At 36.5% G+C, this 17864-nt stretch overlaps 1 protein-coding gene across 1 annotated transcript; it reads right to left on the reverse strand.

Moving 5' to 3' along the window:
* Positions 1–737: 737 nt before the first annotated feature.
* On the reverse strand, positions 738–17733 carry LOC110455260 (116 kDa U5 small nuclear ribonucleoprotein component-like). Its single transcript, XM_021505265.1, has 6 exons — positions 17524–17733; positions 15912–15999; positions 15185–15303; positions 2835–2929; positions 2260–2521; positions 738–1556 (listed from the first exon to the last, which is right to left on the reverse strand). The coding sequence occupies exons 1-6, from the start codon at positions 17722–17724 to the stop codon at positions 1461–1463; spliced, it is 861 nt and encodes a 286-aa protein (XP_021360940.1). The 5' UTR covers positions 17725–17733; the 3' UTR covers positions 738–1460.
* Positions 17734–17864: the final 131 nt, after the last annotated feature.

The raw sequence follows: 17864 nt of genomic DNA on the forward strand, positions 1-17864 counted from the left end.
GCAGTGATATTGTGGATTTCTGTGTGTTTTCGGCAGTGATATTGAGGATTTCTGTGTGTTTTAGGCAGTGATATTGAGGATTTCTGTGTGTTTTTGACAGTGATATTGAGGATTTCTGTGTTTTCAGCAGTGATATTGAGGATTTCTATGTGTTTTCGGCAGTAATATTGTGGATTTATGAGTGTTTTCGGCAATGATATTGAGGACTTCTGTGTGTTTTTGGCACTAGCAGTGATATTGAGGATCTCTGTGTGTTTTCGGCAGCAAAATTGAGGCGGATTTCTGTGTGTTTTCGGCAATGATTTTAAGGATTTCTGTGTGTTTTCGGCAGTGATATTGAGGATTTCTTTGTGTTTTCAGCAGTGATATTGAGGATTTCTGTTTGTTTACGGCAGTGATATTGAGGATTTGTGTGTGTTTACGGCAGTGATATTGAGGATTTCTGTGTGTTTTCGGCAGTGATATTGAGGATTTGTGTGTGTTTACGGCAGTGATATCGAGGATTTCTGTTTGTTTACTGCAGTGATATTGAGGATTTCTGTGTGTTTTCGGCAGTGATATTCAGACTGAGAACGTGCTGTAGGATATCTGGGCTACAATTGCAAGCAAACATTTATTTCCAATACAAGAAATCAAGTACTGGTACTTAAAATTATTTGATAGACAAACAGGTAGACATGTCAAACCAATAATATAATAAATATTACGCTCCTAACAAATGATAACAGTAAATAATATGTGTTCAGTCGTGTTTATTTACATTATGATATTTGATGAAAACATGATATAATCACTATACACCAATGGACTATATATGTGGCAGATAATGAGAAACTGATGTTAACCTCAACCATTCTTTTCTACTGTTTTACAGGTATAAATGTTGGTTAACGCTAACTTCTCAGTGACACTTTAAATTTTCCAAACTTCAGTGAATAGTAAAAGTATACATCTTCAGATATGCTTAGCCTGTTTCAGTTCCGATTGGTTGATATTTTTTTTATCAATTTATTGATCACAGCAATAATTTAACTGTGTGGTGCGTCTGTTAAAATGTCTATAACATCCATTCTTGTATAAGTTCGAGACATTTTAACGTACTCAATAAAATCCTCAGCTATACAGTACGTAACAGAGTCAGCCTCACAGATATGCATGTTGTCTGTACAGCTGTTCAGTGACAGCATCCTTCACTGGTTCACAAACCTCTGCTCATCAAGCCAATCCCACACTAGTACATTTACCAAGATTTCCTTCAGTAAAAGCCTTAACCTTAAAAAACTATATCATATTTCCTAGTTTGGAAACATTCAACAAGTATGTCTTTGAATTCAAAAGGATTTGGTGATATTTCTGGGGAGGCGACTTTTATATCAAGAAAAGGTGTCCAGTTTCTGGTCCAACTTTCTGGTGAGATATGATCTGAAGTGTTTACAGCTGTCTACACATGGCTGACGCGATCACATTGGATAATTCAGCATGACATCCTGCTTGGCCAACTCCAACAACATAGGGTCGTCGAAAAACTTGTTGATGCTGACATCTTCACTCAGGCCCTGAAAAGTATGGACAACACACTGGTCAATATTTCATAGAACACAAGCACTGGTCAATATTTCTCTGGCCACAAAGCACTGGTCAATATTTCTCAGGCCACAAAGCAATGGTCAATATTCCTCAGGCCACAAAGCACAGGTTAATATTTCTCAGGCCACAAAACACTGGTCAATATTTCTCAGGCCACAAAGCACTGGTCAATATGTCTCAGGCCACGAAGCACTGGTCAATATTTCTCAGGCCACAAAGCACTGGTCAATATTCCTCAGGCCACAAAGCACAGGTTAATATTTCTCAGGCCACAAAACACTGGTCAATATTTCTCAGGCCACAAAGCACTGGTCAATACTTCTCAGGCCAGAAAGCACTGGTCACTATTTCTCAGGCCACAAAGCACTAGTCTATATTTCTCAAGCCACAAAGCTTTGTCAGTTATTTTATGTTTCAGTAACTATGTACTTGCATTTCCTTGTAGAAATTTTATAATCAGTAAACTTAACTTTAAAATATGAAATGGAAATTGTAAACTTTTCTCTTTGGCTTCAATACATGTTTTATTTTAAAAACCTGATAGATGTTCTCTTTGTTAAAATCATTCACATACATAATGATAATTTACTTTTTCAACATACTGTTGTCTAGACTATGATGTATTTAATATATGAAGTTCCAGTCTACAAAAATCCCTTTTCGATGCCCTACCTTCCTCCTACGTGACTTGATCATGAACTCCCTGGCCAGATGTGTGGCTGGCTGTGGCTCTAGGGGTCGGATAGTGATACTCTTGTCAAGGGGGTCACCAGGTACGATCTGCCAGTGATGAAACACGGACAGGCAGAACGCCTGACCTTGAGTGTGTGTCCGAAGGTCAGTCTCAAAACCAAACGAGTCAATGGCCGGAATAAAGGCTTTTATTGTGTACAGTGGTGAACCAGGTACAGGTGCATCTTGGGTTACATGTCCTCTGAAAATATCACAAAATCACTCACAATGAAATAGAATATATCCTGTGAAATCTCTGTACATTACAAATTTGTGTAGCAAAAGGTAAAGTCAGCAAACAATTCAAGTCAGTGAGTAAAATGGTCAAACCAGTGTTCCAAGGCGAGTCTCAAGCAAGTGCTTTTTGTCAAGGAAACACTAAAGGAAGTTTACATTTGAAGGTCTTAAAGAACTGTGCAGACTGTTTGAGGATAAGTTCTGATGGAGCATGAACATGAATACTATTACTTAAGGTGAGAGGATCTTGAAGGAATGATCGACAGATTTTGTCCTACCTTCGCCGAGCCAGCACAGTATAAACCGCTGACACACAGTCAGCAGGGGCCATCACCTCAACAAAATTGTACGGCTCCATCATCCTCGGTGTAGCCTGAAACAGTCAACAACCATGTTCAAGTAACACATTTCTTCCTCTAAACAGCCGATCTCATTCACACAGTATATACTTATGTCAATATCTCCTATAATGAAATTTCTAAGACTCCCGCAAGCATGTAACATAGGAAACACAATGAAACTTGTACAGAATCTAACTATAACCACAGCTGTTACCTAGCCTAACCATAAAACACTCATTATAACACTGGGTATCTAACAGCCTAACCATAAAACACTCATTATAACACTGGGTATCTAACAGCCTAACCATAAAACACTCATTATAACACTGGGTATCTAACAGCCTAACCATAAAACACTCATTATAACACTGGGTATCTAACAGCCTAACCATAAAACACTCATTATAACACTGGGTATCTAACAGCCTAACCATAAAACACTCATTATAACACTGGGTATCTAACAGCCTAACCATAAAACACTCATTATAACACTGGGTATCTAACAGCCTAACCATAAAACACTCATTATAACACTGGGTATCTAACAGCCTAACCATAAAACACTCATTATAACACTGGGTATCTAACAGCCTAACCATAAAACACTCATTATAACACTGGGTATCTAACAGCCTAACCATAAAACACTCATTATAACACTGGGTATCTAACAGCCTAACCATAAAACACTCATTATAACACTGGGTATCTAACAGCCTAACCATAAAACACTCATTATAACACTGGGTATCTAACAGCCTAACCATAAAACACTCATTATAACACTGGGTATCTAACAGCCTAACCATAAAACACTCATTATAACACTGGGTATCTAACAGCCTAACCATAAAACACTCATTATAACACTGGGTATCTAACAGCCTAACCATAAAACACTCATTATAACACTGGGTATCTAACAGCCTAACCATAAAACACTCATTATAACACTGGGTATCTAACAGCCTAACCATAAAACACTCATTATAACACTGGGTATCTAACAGCCTAACCATAAAACACTCATTATAACACTGGGTATCTAACAGCCTAACCATAAAACACTCATTATAACACTGGGTATCTAACAGCCTAACCATAAAACACTCATTATAACACTGGGTATCTAACAGCCTAACCATAAAACACTCATTATAACACTGGGTATCTAACAGCCTAACCATAAAACACTCATTATAACACTGGGTATCTAACAGCCTAACCATAAAACACTCATTATAACACTGGGTATCTAACAGCCTAACCATAAAACACTCATTATAACACTGGGTATCTAACAGCCTAACCATAAAACACTCATTATAACACTGGGTATCTAACAGCCTAACCATAAAACACTCATTATAACACTGGGTATCTAACAGCCTAACCATAAAACACTCATTATAACACTGGGTATCTAACAGCCTAACCATAAAACACTCATTATAACACTGGGTATCTAACAGCCTAACCATAAAACACTCATTATAACACTGGGTATCTAACAGCCTAACCATAAAACACTCATTATAACACTGGGTATCTAACAGCCTAACCATAAAACACTCATTATAACACTGGGTATCTAACAGCCTAACCATAAAACACTCATTATAACACTGGGTATCTAACAGCCTAACCATAAAACACTCATTATAACACTGGGTATCTAACAGCCTAACCATAAAACACTCATTATAACACTGGGTATCTAACAGCCTAACCATAAAACACTCATTATAACACTGGGTATCTAACAGCCTAACCATAAAACACTCATTATAACACTGGGTATCTAACAGCCTAACCATAAAACACTCATTATAACACTGGGTATCTAACAGCCTAACCATAAAACACTCATTATAACACTGGGTATCTAACAGCCTAACCATAAAACACTCATTATAACACTGGGTATCTAACAGCCTAACCATAAAACACTCATTATAACACTGGGTATCTAACAGCCTAACCATAAAACACTCATTATAACACTGGGTATCTAACAGCCTAACCATAAAACACTCATTATAACACTGGGTATCTAACAGCCTAACCATAAAACACTCATTATAACACTGGGTATCTAACAGCCTAACCATAAAACACTCATTATAACACTGGGTATCTAACAGCCTAACCATAAAACACTCATTATAACACTGGGTATCTAACAGCCTAACCATAAAACACTCATTATAACACTGGGTATCTAACAGCCTAACCATAAAACACTCATTATAACACTGGGTATCTAACAGCCTAACCATAAAACACTCATTATAACACTGGGTATCTAACAGCCTAACCATAAAACACTCATTATAACACTGGGTATCTAACAGCCTAACCATAAAACACTCATTATAACACTGGGTATCTAACAGCCTAACCATAAAACACTCATTATAACACTGGGTATCTAACAGCCTAACCATAAAACACTCATTATAACACTGGGTATCTAACAGCCTAACCATAAAACACTCATTATAACACTGGGTATCTAACAGCCTAACCATAAAACACTCATTATAACACTGGGTATCTAACAGCCTAACCATAAAACACTCATTATAACACTGGGTATCTAACAGCCTAACCATAAAACACTCATTATAACACTGGGTATCTAACAGCCTAACCATAAAACACTCATTATAACACTGGGTATCTAACAGCCTAACCATAAAACACTCATTATAACACTGGGTATCTAACAGCCTAACCATAAAACACTCATTATAACACTGGGTATCTAACAGCCTAACCATAAAACACTCATTATAACACTGGGTATCTAACAGCCTAACCATAAAACACTCATTATAACACTGGGTATCTAACAGCCTAACCATAAAACACTCATTATAACACTGGGTATCTAACAGCCTAACCATAAAACACTCATTATAACACTGGGTATCTAACAGCCTAACCATAAAACACTCATTATAACACTGGGTATCTAACAGCCTAACCATAAAACACTCATTATAACACTGGGTATCTAACAGCCTAACCATAAAACACTCATTATAACACTGGGTATCTAACAGCCTAACCATAAAACACTCATTATAACACTGGGTATCTAACAGCCTAACCATAAAACACTCATTATAACACTGGGTATCTAACAGCCTAACCATAAAACACTCATTATAACACTGGGTATCTAACAGCCTAACCATAAAACACTCATTATAACACTGGGTATCTAACAGCCTAACCATAAAACACTCATTATAACACTGGGTATCTAACAGCCTAACCATAAAACACTCATTATAACACTGGGTATCTAACAGCCTAACCATAAAACACTCATTATAACACTGGGTATCTAACAGCCTAACCATAAAACACTCATTATAACACTGGGTATCTAACAGCCTAACCATAAAACACTCATTATAACACTGGGTATCTAACAGCCTAACCATAAAACACTCATTATAACACTGGGTATCTAACAGCCTAACCATAAAACACTCATTATAACACTGGGTATCTAACAGCCTAACCATAAAACACTCATTATAACACTGGGTATCTAACAGCCTAACCATAAAACACTCATTATAACACTGGGTATCTAACAGCCTAACCATAAAACACTCATTATAACACTGGGTATCTAACAGCCTAACCATAAAACACTCATTATAACACTGGGTATCTAACAGCCTAACCATAAAACACTCATTATAACACTGGGTATCTAACAGCCTAACCATAAAACACTCATTATAACACTGGGTATCTAACAGCCTAACCATAAAACACTCATTATAACACTGGGTATCTAACAGCCTAACCATAAAACACTCATTATAACACTGGGTATCTAACAGCCTAACCATAAAACACTCATTATAACACTGGGTATCTAACAGCCTAACCATAAAACACTCATTATAACACTGGGTATCTAACAGCCTAACCATAAAACACTCATTATAACACTGGGTATCTAACAGCCTAACCATAAAACACTCATTATAACACTGGGTATCTAACAGCCTAACCATAAAACACTCATTATAACACTGGGTATCTAACAGCCTAACCATAAAACACTCATTATAACACTGGGTATCTAACAGCCTAACCATAAAACACTCATTATAACACTGGGTATCTAACAGCCTAACCATAAAACACTCATTATAACACTGGGTATCTAACAGCCTAACCATAAAACACTCATTATAACACTGGGTATCTAACAGCCTAACCATAAAACACTCATTATAACACTGGGTATCTAACAGCCTAACCATAAAACACTCATTATAACACTGGGTATCTAACAGCCTAACCATAAAACACTCATTATAACACTGGGTATCTAACAGCCTAACCATAAAACACTCATTATAACACTGGGTATCTAACAGCCTAACCATAAAACACTCATTATAACACTGGGTATCTAACAGCCTAACCATAAAACACTCATTATAACACTGGGTATCTAACAGCCTAACCATAAAACACTCATTATAACACTGGGTATCTAACAGCCTAACCATAAAACACTCATTATAACACTGGGTATCTAACAGCCTAACCATAAAACACTCATTATAACACTGGGTATCTAACAGCCTAACCATAAAACACTCATTATAACACTGGGTATCTAACAGCCTAACCATAAAACACTCATTATAACACTGGGTATCTAACAGCCTAACCATAAAACACTCATTATAACACTGGGTATCTAACAGCCTAACCATAAAACACTCATTATAACACTGGGTATCTAACAGCCTAACCATAAAACACTCATTATAACACTGGGTATCTAACAGCCTAACCATAAAACACTCATTATAACACTGGGTATCTAACAGCCTAACCATAAAACACTCATTATAACACTGGGTATCTAACAGCCTAACCATAAAACACTCATTATAACACTGGGTATCTAACAGCCTAACCATAAAACACTCATTATAACACTGGGTATCTAACAGCCTAACCATAAAACACTCATTATAACACTGGGTATCTAACAGCCTAACCATAAAACACTCATTATAACACTGGGTATCTAACAGCCTAACCATAAAACACTCATTATAACACTGGGTATCTAACAGCCTAACCATAAAACACTCATTATAACACTGGGTATCTAACAGCCTAACCATAAAACACTCATTATAACACTGGGTATCTAACAGCCTAACCATAAAACACTCATTATAACACTGGGTATCTAACAGCCTAACCATAAAACACTCATTATAACACTGGGTATCTAACAGCCTAACCATAAAACACTCATTATAACACTGGGTATCTAACAGCCTAACCATAAAACACTCATTATAACACTGGGTATCTAACAGCCTAACCATAAAACACTCATTATAACACTGGGTATCTAACAGCCTAACCATAAAACACTCATTATAACACTGGGTATCTAACAGCCTAACCATAAAACACTCATTATAACACTGGGTATCTAACAGCCTAACCATAAAACACTCATTATAACACTGGGTATCTAACAGCCTAACCATAAAACACTCATTATAACACTGGGTATCTAACAGCCTAACCATAAAACACTCATTATAACACTGGGTATCTAACAGCCTAACCATAAAACACTCATTATAACACTGGGTATCTAACAGCCTAACCATAAAACACTCATTATAACACTGGGTATCTAACAGCCTAACCATAAAACACTCATTATAACACTGGGTATCTAACAGCCTAACCATAAAACACTCATTATAACACTGGGTATCTAACAGCCTAACCATAAAACACTCATTATAACACTGGGTATCTAACAGCCTAACCATAAAACACTCATTATAACACTGGGTATCTAACAGCCTAACCATAAAACACTCATTATAACACTGGGTATCTAACAGCCTAACCATAAAACACTCATTATAACACTGGGTATCTAACAGCCTAACCATAAAACACTCATTATAACACTGGGTATCTAACAGCCTAACCATAAAACACTCATTATAACACTGGGTATCTAACAGCCTAACCATAAAACACTCATTATAACACTGGGTATCTAACAGCCTAACCATAAAACACTCATTATAACACTGGGTATCTAACAGCCTAACCATAAAACACTCATTATAACACTGGGTATCTAACAGCCTAACCATAAAACACTCATTATAACACTGGGTATCTAACAGCCTAACCATAAAACACTCATTATAACACTGGGTATCTAACAGCCTAACCATAAAACACTCATTATAACACTGGGTATCTAACAGCCTAACCATAAAACACTCATTATAACACTGGGTATCTAACAGCCTAACCATAAAACACTCATTATAACACTGGGTATCTAACAGCCTAACCATAAAACACTCATTATAACACTGGGTATCTAACAGCCTAACCATAAAACACTCATTATAACACTGGGTATCTAACAGCCTAACCATAAAACACTCATTATAACACTGGGTATCTAACAGCCTAACCATAAAACACTCATTATAACACTGGGTATCTAACAGCCTAACCATAAAACACTCATTATAACACTGGGTATCTAACAGCCTAACCATAAAACACTCATTATAACACTGGGTATCTAACAGCCTAACCATAAAACACTCATTATAACACTGGGTATCTAACAGCCTAACCATAAAACACTCATTATAACACTGGGTATCTAACAGCCTAACCATAAAACACTCATTATAACACTGGGTATCTAACAGCCTAACCATAAAACACTCATTATAACACTGGGTATCTAACAGCCTAACCATAAAACACTCATTATAACACTGGGTATCTAACAGCCTAACCATAAAACACTCATTATAACACTGGGTATCTAACAGCCTAACCATAAAACACTCATTATAACACTGGGTATCTAACAGCCTAACCATAAAACACTCATTATAACACTGGGTATCTAACAGCCTAACCATAAAACACTCATTATAACACTGGGTATCTAACAGCCTAACCATAAAACACTCATTATAACACTGGGTATCTAACAGCCTAACCATAAAACACTCATTATAACACTGGGTATCTAACAGCCTAACCATAAAACACTCATTATAACACTGGGTATCTAACAGCCTAACCATAAAACACTCATTATAACACTGGGTATCTAACAGCCTAACCATAAAACACTCATTATAACACTGGGTATCTAACAGCCTAACCATAAAACACTCATTATAACACTGGGTATCTAACAGCCTAACCATAAAACACTCATTATAACACTGGGTATCTAACAGCCTAACCATAAAACACTCATTATAACACTGGGTATCTAACAGCCTAACCATAAAACACTCATTATAACACTGGGTATCTAACAGCCTAACCATAAAACACTCATTATAACACTGGGTATCTAACAGCCTAACCATAAAACACTCATTATAACACTGGGTATCTAACAGCCTAACCATAAAACACTCATTATAACACTGGGTATCTAACAGCCTAACCATAAAACACTCATTATAACACTGGGTATCTAACAGCCTAACCATAAAACACTCATTATAACACTGGGTATCTAACAGCCTAACCATAAAACACTCATTATAACACTGGGTATCTAACAGCCTAACCATAAAACACTCATTATAACACTGGGTATCTAACAGCCTAACCATAAAACACTCATTATAACACTGGGTATCTAACAGCCTAACCATAAAACACTCATTATAACACTGGGTATCTAACAGCCTAACCATAAAACACTCATTATAACACTGGGTATCTAACAGCCTAACCATAAAACACTCATTATAACACTGGGTATCTAACAGCCTAACCATAAAACACTCATTATAACACTGGGTATCTAACAGCCTAACCATAAAACACTCATTATAACACTGGGTATCTAACAGCCTAACCATAAAACACTCATTATAACACTGGGTATCTAACAGCCTAACCATAAAACACTCATTATAACACTGGGTATCTAACAGCCTAACCATAAAACACTCATTATAACACTGGGTATCTAACAGCCTAACCATAAAACACTCATTATAACACTCGGTATCTAACAGCCTAACCATAAACCACTCATTATAACACTGGGTATCTAACAGCCTAACCATAAAACACTCATTATAACACTCTGTATCTAAAAGCCTAACCATAAAACACTCATTATAACACTCTGTATCAAACAGCCTAACCTTAAAACACTCATTATAACACTCGGTATCTAACGGCCTAACCATAAAACACTCATTATAACACTGGGTATCTAACAGCCGGACAAGAAATCACTCATTAAAACACTCAGTAAATAACAGCCTAACCTTAAAGCACTCATTATAACACTGGGTATCTAATAGCCTAACCATAAAACACTCATTATCACAATCAGTATCTAACAGCCTAACCATAAAACACTCATTATCACATTCAGTATTTAATAGCCTAACCATAAAACACACATTATAACACTCGGTATATAACAGACTAACAATAAACCACTTATTATAACACTGGGTATCTAACAGCCTGACCATAAAACACTCATTATAACACTCTGTATCTAACAGCCTAACCATAAAACACTCATTATAACACTTTGTATTTAACAGCCTTACCATAAAACTCATTATAACACTCGGTTTGTAACAGCCTAACTATACAACACTCATTATAACACTCTATATCTAACAGCCTAAATATAAAACACTCATTATAACACTCGGTATCTAACAGCTGGACCATAAATCACTCATTATAACACTGGGTATCTTACAGCCGGACCATAAATCACTCATTATAACACTCAGTAAATAACAGCCTAACCTTAAAGCACTCATTATAACACTGGGTATCTAATAGCCTAACCATAACACACTCATTATAACACTCGGTATCTAACAGCCTAACCATAAAACACTCATTAAAACACTGGGTATGTAACAGCCTAACCTTAAAACACTCATTACAACACTCAGAATCTAACAGCCTAACCTTAAAACACTCATTATAACACTCAGAATCTAACAGCCTAACCTTAAAACACTCGGTATATAACAGCCTAACCATAAAACACTCATTATAACACTCGGTATCTAACAGACTAACCATAAACCACTCATTATAACACTGGGTATCTAACAGCCTAACCATTAAACACTCATTATAGCACTCTGTATCTAACAGCCTAACCTTAAAACACTCATTATAACACTCGGTATCTAACGGCCTAACCATAAAACACTCATTATAACACTGGGTATCTAACAGCCGGAAAAGAAATCACTCATTAAAACACTCAGTAAATAACAGCCTAACCTTAAAGCACACATTATAACACTGGGTATCTAATAGCCTAACCATAAAACACTCATTAAAACACTGGGTATGTAACAGCCTAACCTTAAAACACTCATTATAACACTCAGTATCTAACAGCTTAACCATAAAACACTCATTATAACACTGGGTATCTAACAGCCTAAACATAAAACACTCATTATAATGCTCAGTATCTAACAGCCTAACCTTAAAACACTCATTATAACACTCGGTATCTAACGGCCTAACCATAAAACACTCATTATAACCCTGGGTATCTAACAGCCGGACCATAAATCACTCATTAAAACACTCAGTAAATAACAGCCTTACCATAAAACACTCATTATAAGACTGGGTATGTAACAGCCTAACCTTAAAACACTCATTATAACACTCAGTATCTAACAGCCTAACCATAAAACACTCATTATAACACTCAGTATCTAACAGCCTACCCATAAAACACTCATTATAATGCTCAGTATCTAACACCCTAACCATAAAACATTTATTATAACACTGGGTATCTAACAGCCTAACCATAAAACACTCATTATAACATTCAGTATCTAATAGCCTCACCATAAAACACTCATTATAACACTCAGTATATAACAGCCTAACCATAAAACACTCATTAAAACACTTGGTATCTAACAGCCTAACCATAAAACACTCATTATAACACTGGGTATCTAACAGCCTACCCATAAAACACTCATTATAACACTCTGTATCTAACAGCCTAACTATACAACACTCATTATAACACTCTGTATCTAACAGCCTAACCTTAAAACACTCATTATAACACTCGGTATCTAACAGCCTAACCATAAAACGCTCATTATAACACTCTGTATCTAACAGCCTACCCTTAAAACACTCATTATAACACTGGGTATCTAATGGCCTAACCATAAAACACTCATTATAACACTCGGTATATAACAGCCTAACCATAAAACACTCATTAAAACTCTTGGTATCTAACAGCCTAACCATAAAACACTCATTATAACATTCAGTATCTAATAGCCTCACCATAAAACACTCAATATAACACTCAGTATATAACAGCCTAACCATAAAACACTCATTAAAACACTTCGTATCTAACAGCCTAACCATAAAACACTCATTAAAACACTGGGTATGTAACAGCCTAACCTTAAAGCACTCATTATAACACTGGGTATCTAATAGCCTAACCATAAAACACTCATTAAAACACTTCGTATCTAACAGCCTAACCATAAAACACTCATTAAAACACTGGGTATGTAACAGCCTAACCTTAAAGCACTCATTATAACACTGGGTATCTAATAGCCTAACCATAAAACACTCATTATAACACTGGGTATCTAACAGCCTAACCATAAAACACTTATTATAACACTTGGTATTTAACAGCCTTACCATAAAACACTCATTGTAACACTCGGTATCTAACGGCCTAACCATAAAACACTCATTATAACACTGGATATCTAACAGCCTTACCATAAAACACTTATTTTAACACTCAGTATCTAACAGCCTAACCATAAAACACTCATTATAACACTCAGTATCTTATCTGAGTTACAACAAGAGGCCCAATGGGCCTGCATCGCTCACCTGGTATAAAACTCACACTTGTAACCTTAAAAGTGATCTAAAATAAAGCTGCAGGCAAAATATCAGTATTTATGATTAAAATTCGTTCAAAAGACCTTGTTATTTTTTTTTAAAACATTTCACCCCTGTGATTGAAAGTCGAACAAAGTCATTATGTTGGACACATTGTATAGCCTTTCATCTCAGGATGAAACTAGCAAAGTATAAACATCCTGGGACCCATGGTTATTCATAAGAGGTTGTTTAAAGATTTTAAACAAATTTGACCCCTGTGACCTTGAATATAAGTCAAAGTCATTCACTTTAACAAACATAGTAGTCCTTGATCCCAGCATATGCTACTAACTAAATATCAACATCCTGAGCCTTTTGGTTATTCAGAACAAGTTGTTGAAATATTTTAAACATATTTGCTCCTTGTGACCTTGAATATGATTCAAGGTCATACATTTAAACAAACTTGGTAGCCCTTGATCCTAGTATGCTACTGACTAAATATCATCACCCAGGGCATTTTGGTTATTCAGAAGAAGTTGTTTAAAGTTTTTAACATATTTGACCCCTGTGACCTTGAATATGGGTGAAGGTCATTTATTTGAACAAACTTTGTAGCCCTTTATCTCAGCATGCTACTGGCCAAATATCATTACCCTGGGCATTTTGGTTATTGAGAAGAAGTTGTTTAAAGTTTTTAACATATTTGACCCCTGTGACCTTGAATATGGGTGAAGGTCATTCATTTGAACAAACTTTGTAGCCCTTCATCTCAGCATGCTACTGGCCAAATATCATCACCCTGGGCATTTTGGTTATTCAGAAGAAGTTGTTTAAAGTTTTTTTAAGACAATTGACCCCTGTGACCTTGAATATAATTGAAGGTCATTCATTTGAACAAACTTGGTAGCCCTTCACCCGAGCATGCTACTGACCAAATATCATATCCCTGGGCAGTTTGGTTATTGAGAGGAAGTTGTTTAAAGTTTTTAACATATTTGACCCCTGTGACCTTGAAAATAGATGAAGGTCATTTATTTGAACAAACTTGGTAGCCCTTCATCCCAGTTTGCTTCTGGCCAAATATCATCACCCTAGGCCTTTCAGTTATTAAGAACAAGTCGTTTAAAGTAAAATATTGACGCCGGACGCCGGACGGACGCCGCACCACGGCATAAGCTCACTTGGCACTTCGTGCCAGGTGAGCTAATAAAAAAGAAGAAGTTAATCAAATAAGCTATACAAGCAATCAGACACAGATTTGCACACTTGCTCTCTTGCTGTTCCTTCCCACTTACCATTAAGAATGCAGAGTACGCCACTCTTCTGGATGTTGGAATAATCTGGCCACCTCCCCTGTGTATTGGTTCTTGGGCTATCACAGCATCAAGGATCTTGAACTTTACATTTCTGATGGCTATATGTAAAATAAGACAAAAAATGATAATGTAACTGATAATAATGTAGTACAACATTAACCTTATTGGATTTATTGCACTGAATCCAGCTTTGTGAAATACTGAGTTAATTTTTAACTGTACAATTTAATCTTTTCATAACAGGTCTCTGGTATAATTTTATTATGGTATTTACAGAAAAGAAAAAGGACTATAATAAACATGATCAAATCCTAACTTACAAATATATAGCAATACACATTTAAATTTCATTACTCTGCGAATTATGGTTTGTTAGAGGAAGTTTTTCACATTTCTAACCCATGACCCTGAGGGTCAAGATCATTCATTTGAACAACTTTGGTTGCTCGCTAACTCATCAAGCTCAATAGCAAGACTCAACAACTTTTAGATTTTAAGAAATCATTTGAAAGAAAGTTGATGAAGAATGGACAGACAGACTAAGGATGCTGCAAAATCAGCTAACAGGCATTTCTCGCCTGGTGAGCTGTTTATAGGACATTTCTCGCCTGGTGAGCTGTTTATAAGACATTTCTCGCCTGGTGAGCTGTTTATAGGACATGTTGATCAGTATGTCTAGAAAGCCTGACACTGGTTCTGTACTCACGTTCATCACACAGTGGTCCCTCCCGTGTAGCCCATTGGAATCCTTGTACGATACTGTCCTTCACCGCACCTAGTAAGCTCTTCTCTACCTATCAACAGTCAAACTTCCTCAACTGACCATCATCGCCAAACAACACACAGAAAAACGTTAACATTTTCAGAAATTAATTCAAAATGTACCAAACAGATTTTTGAACTTTAACTATGGGCCTGTTTGTTAATGTGGTTTGTCTAATGTTATATTTCAGGGGTAAAACCCAATGGACCTGCAGCTGTTAATGCAGGCCTTGAAAGTCTTTCCCAAGCTGGAAAACAACATCAAACTAGAATATCTCCCCTTATTAGCCAATAGAAAAACTCTGGTATAAAAAATTAACAATGAGCCATATCACTTTATATAGTGGGGCACGAGACCCGAATTTAAAATGCGACACTCCTACTCCCCAAGATACATTAAAACTTTAGCAAGTTTGGTCAATGTAGGTGAAATAACATGGAAGTTATGCCGTGGACAAACTTCGGTATTAAAAATAAACAAAGGGCCATAACTCTGTATATAGTGGGGCAGAAAACCTGATTTTAGTGTGACAGATTCCGCCTTCCCAATATGCATAAATAGGATAAGTATGGTCAACGTAGGTGAAATAACATGGAACTTATGCTCCGGACAAACTTCCGCATTAAAATTAAACAAAGGGCCGTAACTCTGTACATTTGTATATAGTGAAGCATAAGACCTAATTATATTGCACTGCACACCTTCTGTGGGTGATGCAGATAAAGTTCAAGCTTGATCAAGATATCTTTAACGGTTTGAAATTTATGGGCCGGACAAGAATTTACTGAAAATGTGCACTTATTTGACCTTTGACCTTGAGGTGAAGGTCAGTGACCTAATTCCAATGCACTTACTACTTCCTGTAGGTGATGCAAGCATACCTAAAGTTTCATCAAGATATCTTTAACGGTTTAAAAGTTATAGCCCGGACAATTTTGATAAGAAGAACCAGAAGAAGAAGTAGAAGAACCAGTACTAATACAATATGTCTCTCTTCATTCGAAGGGGAGACATAATTACTAGGTCTGTCTCTATTTCATGAACAAACAACAACAAACAAATGATTCTACAACATTTAGAGAGACATTCAAAAACCCCCAACACAGTCATGAATATAGAATGAAATGATGGTGCTAGCCAGTACCTCAGATGGTAATGTGTCCGTATGAAACATACCTCAGATGGTAATGTGTCAGCATAAAACATACCCCAGATGGTAATGTGTCTGTATGAAACATACCCCAGATGGTGAAGTGTCAGTATGAAACATACCTCAGATGGTAATGTGTCCGTATGAAACATACCTCAGATGGTAATGTGTCAGTATGAAACATACCTCAGATGGTAATGTGTCAGTATGAAACATACCTCAGATGGTGAAGTGTCAGTATGAAATGATGGTGTTAGCCCGTACCTCAGATGGTAATGTGTCAGTATGAAATGATGGTGTTATTAGCCTGTACCTCAGATGGTAATGTGTCAGTATGAAATGATGGTGTTAGTCCGTACCTCAGATGGTAAAGTGTCAGTATGAAATGATGGTGTTAGCCCGTACCTCAGATGGTAAAGTGTCATCCACAAGGATGTTTGGACCAGTCGCGTCTGGTCCAAAAGCCCATATAGAACGAGCTGCCAACAAATCCCAGTCATATTTAGTCTGAAAGAATTCTCCCAGTCTTTTCCTTGGCCATGTGATCTGTACAATCTCGTTCTCAATGTCTTCTGCAAGTCCTTTCTCCAGAGGTTCAGCAATCATTGTCAGTTTGTTTCTGTAAACAATTTTTTTTTGAATGAAAATGTTATCTGACTGGAACAACTGTTAACACTCTATGAGGGATACCTGAAGGTTATTCTACCCGACCGTGGACAGTCAATGAGCTGGGATACTGTTACATT

The sequence above is a fragment of the Mizuhopecten yessoensis genome, unplaced genomic scaffold, assembly GCF_002113885.1.
Source record: "Mizuhopecten yessoensis strain PY_sf001 unplaced genomic scaffold, ASM211388v2 scaffold8189, whole genome shotgun sequence".
Lineage (NCBI taxonomy): Eukaryota > Metazoa > Mollusca > Bivalvia > Pectinida > Pectinidae > Mizuhopecten > Mizuhopecten yessoensis.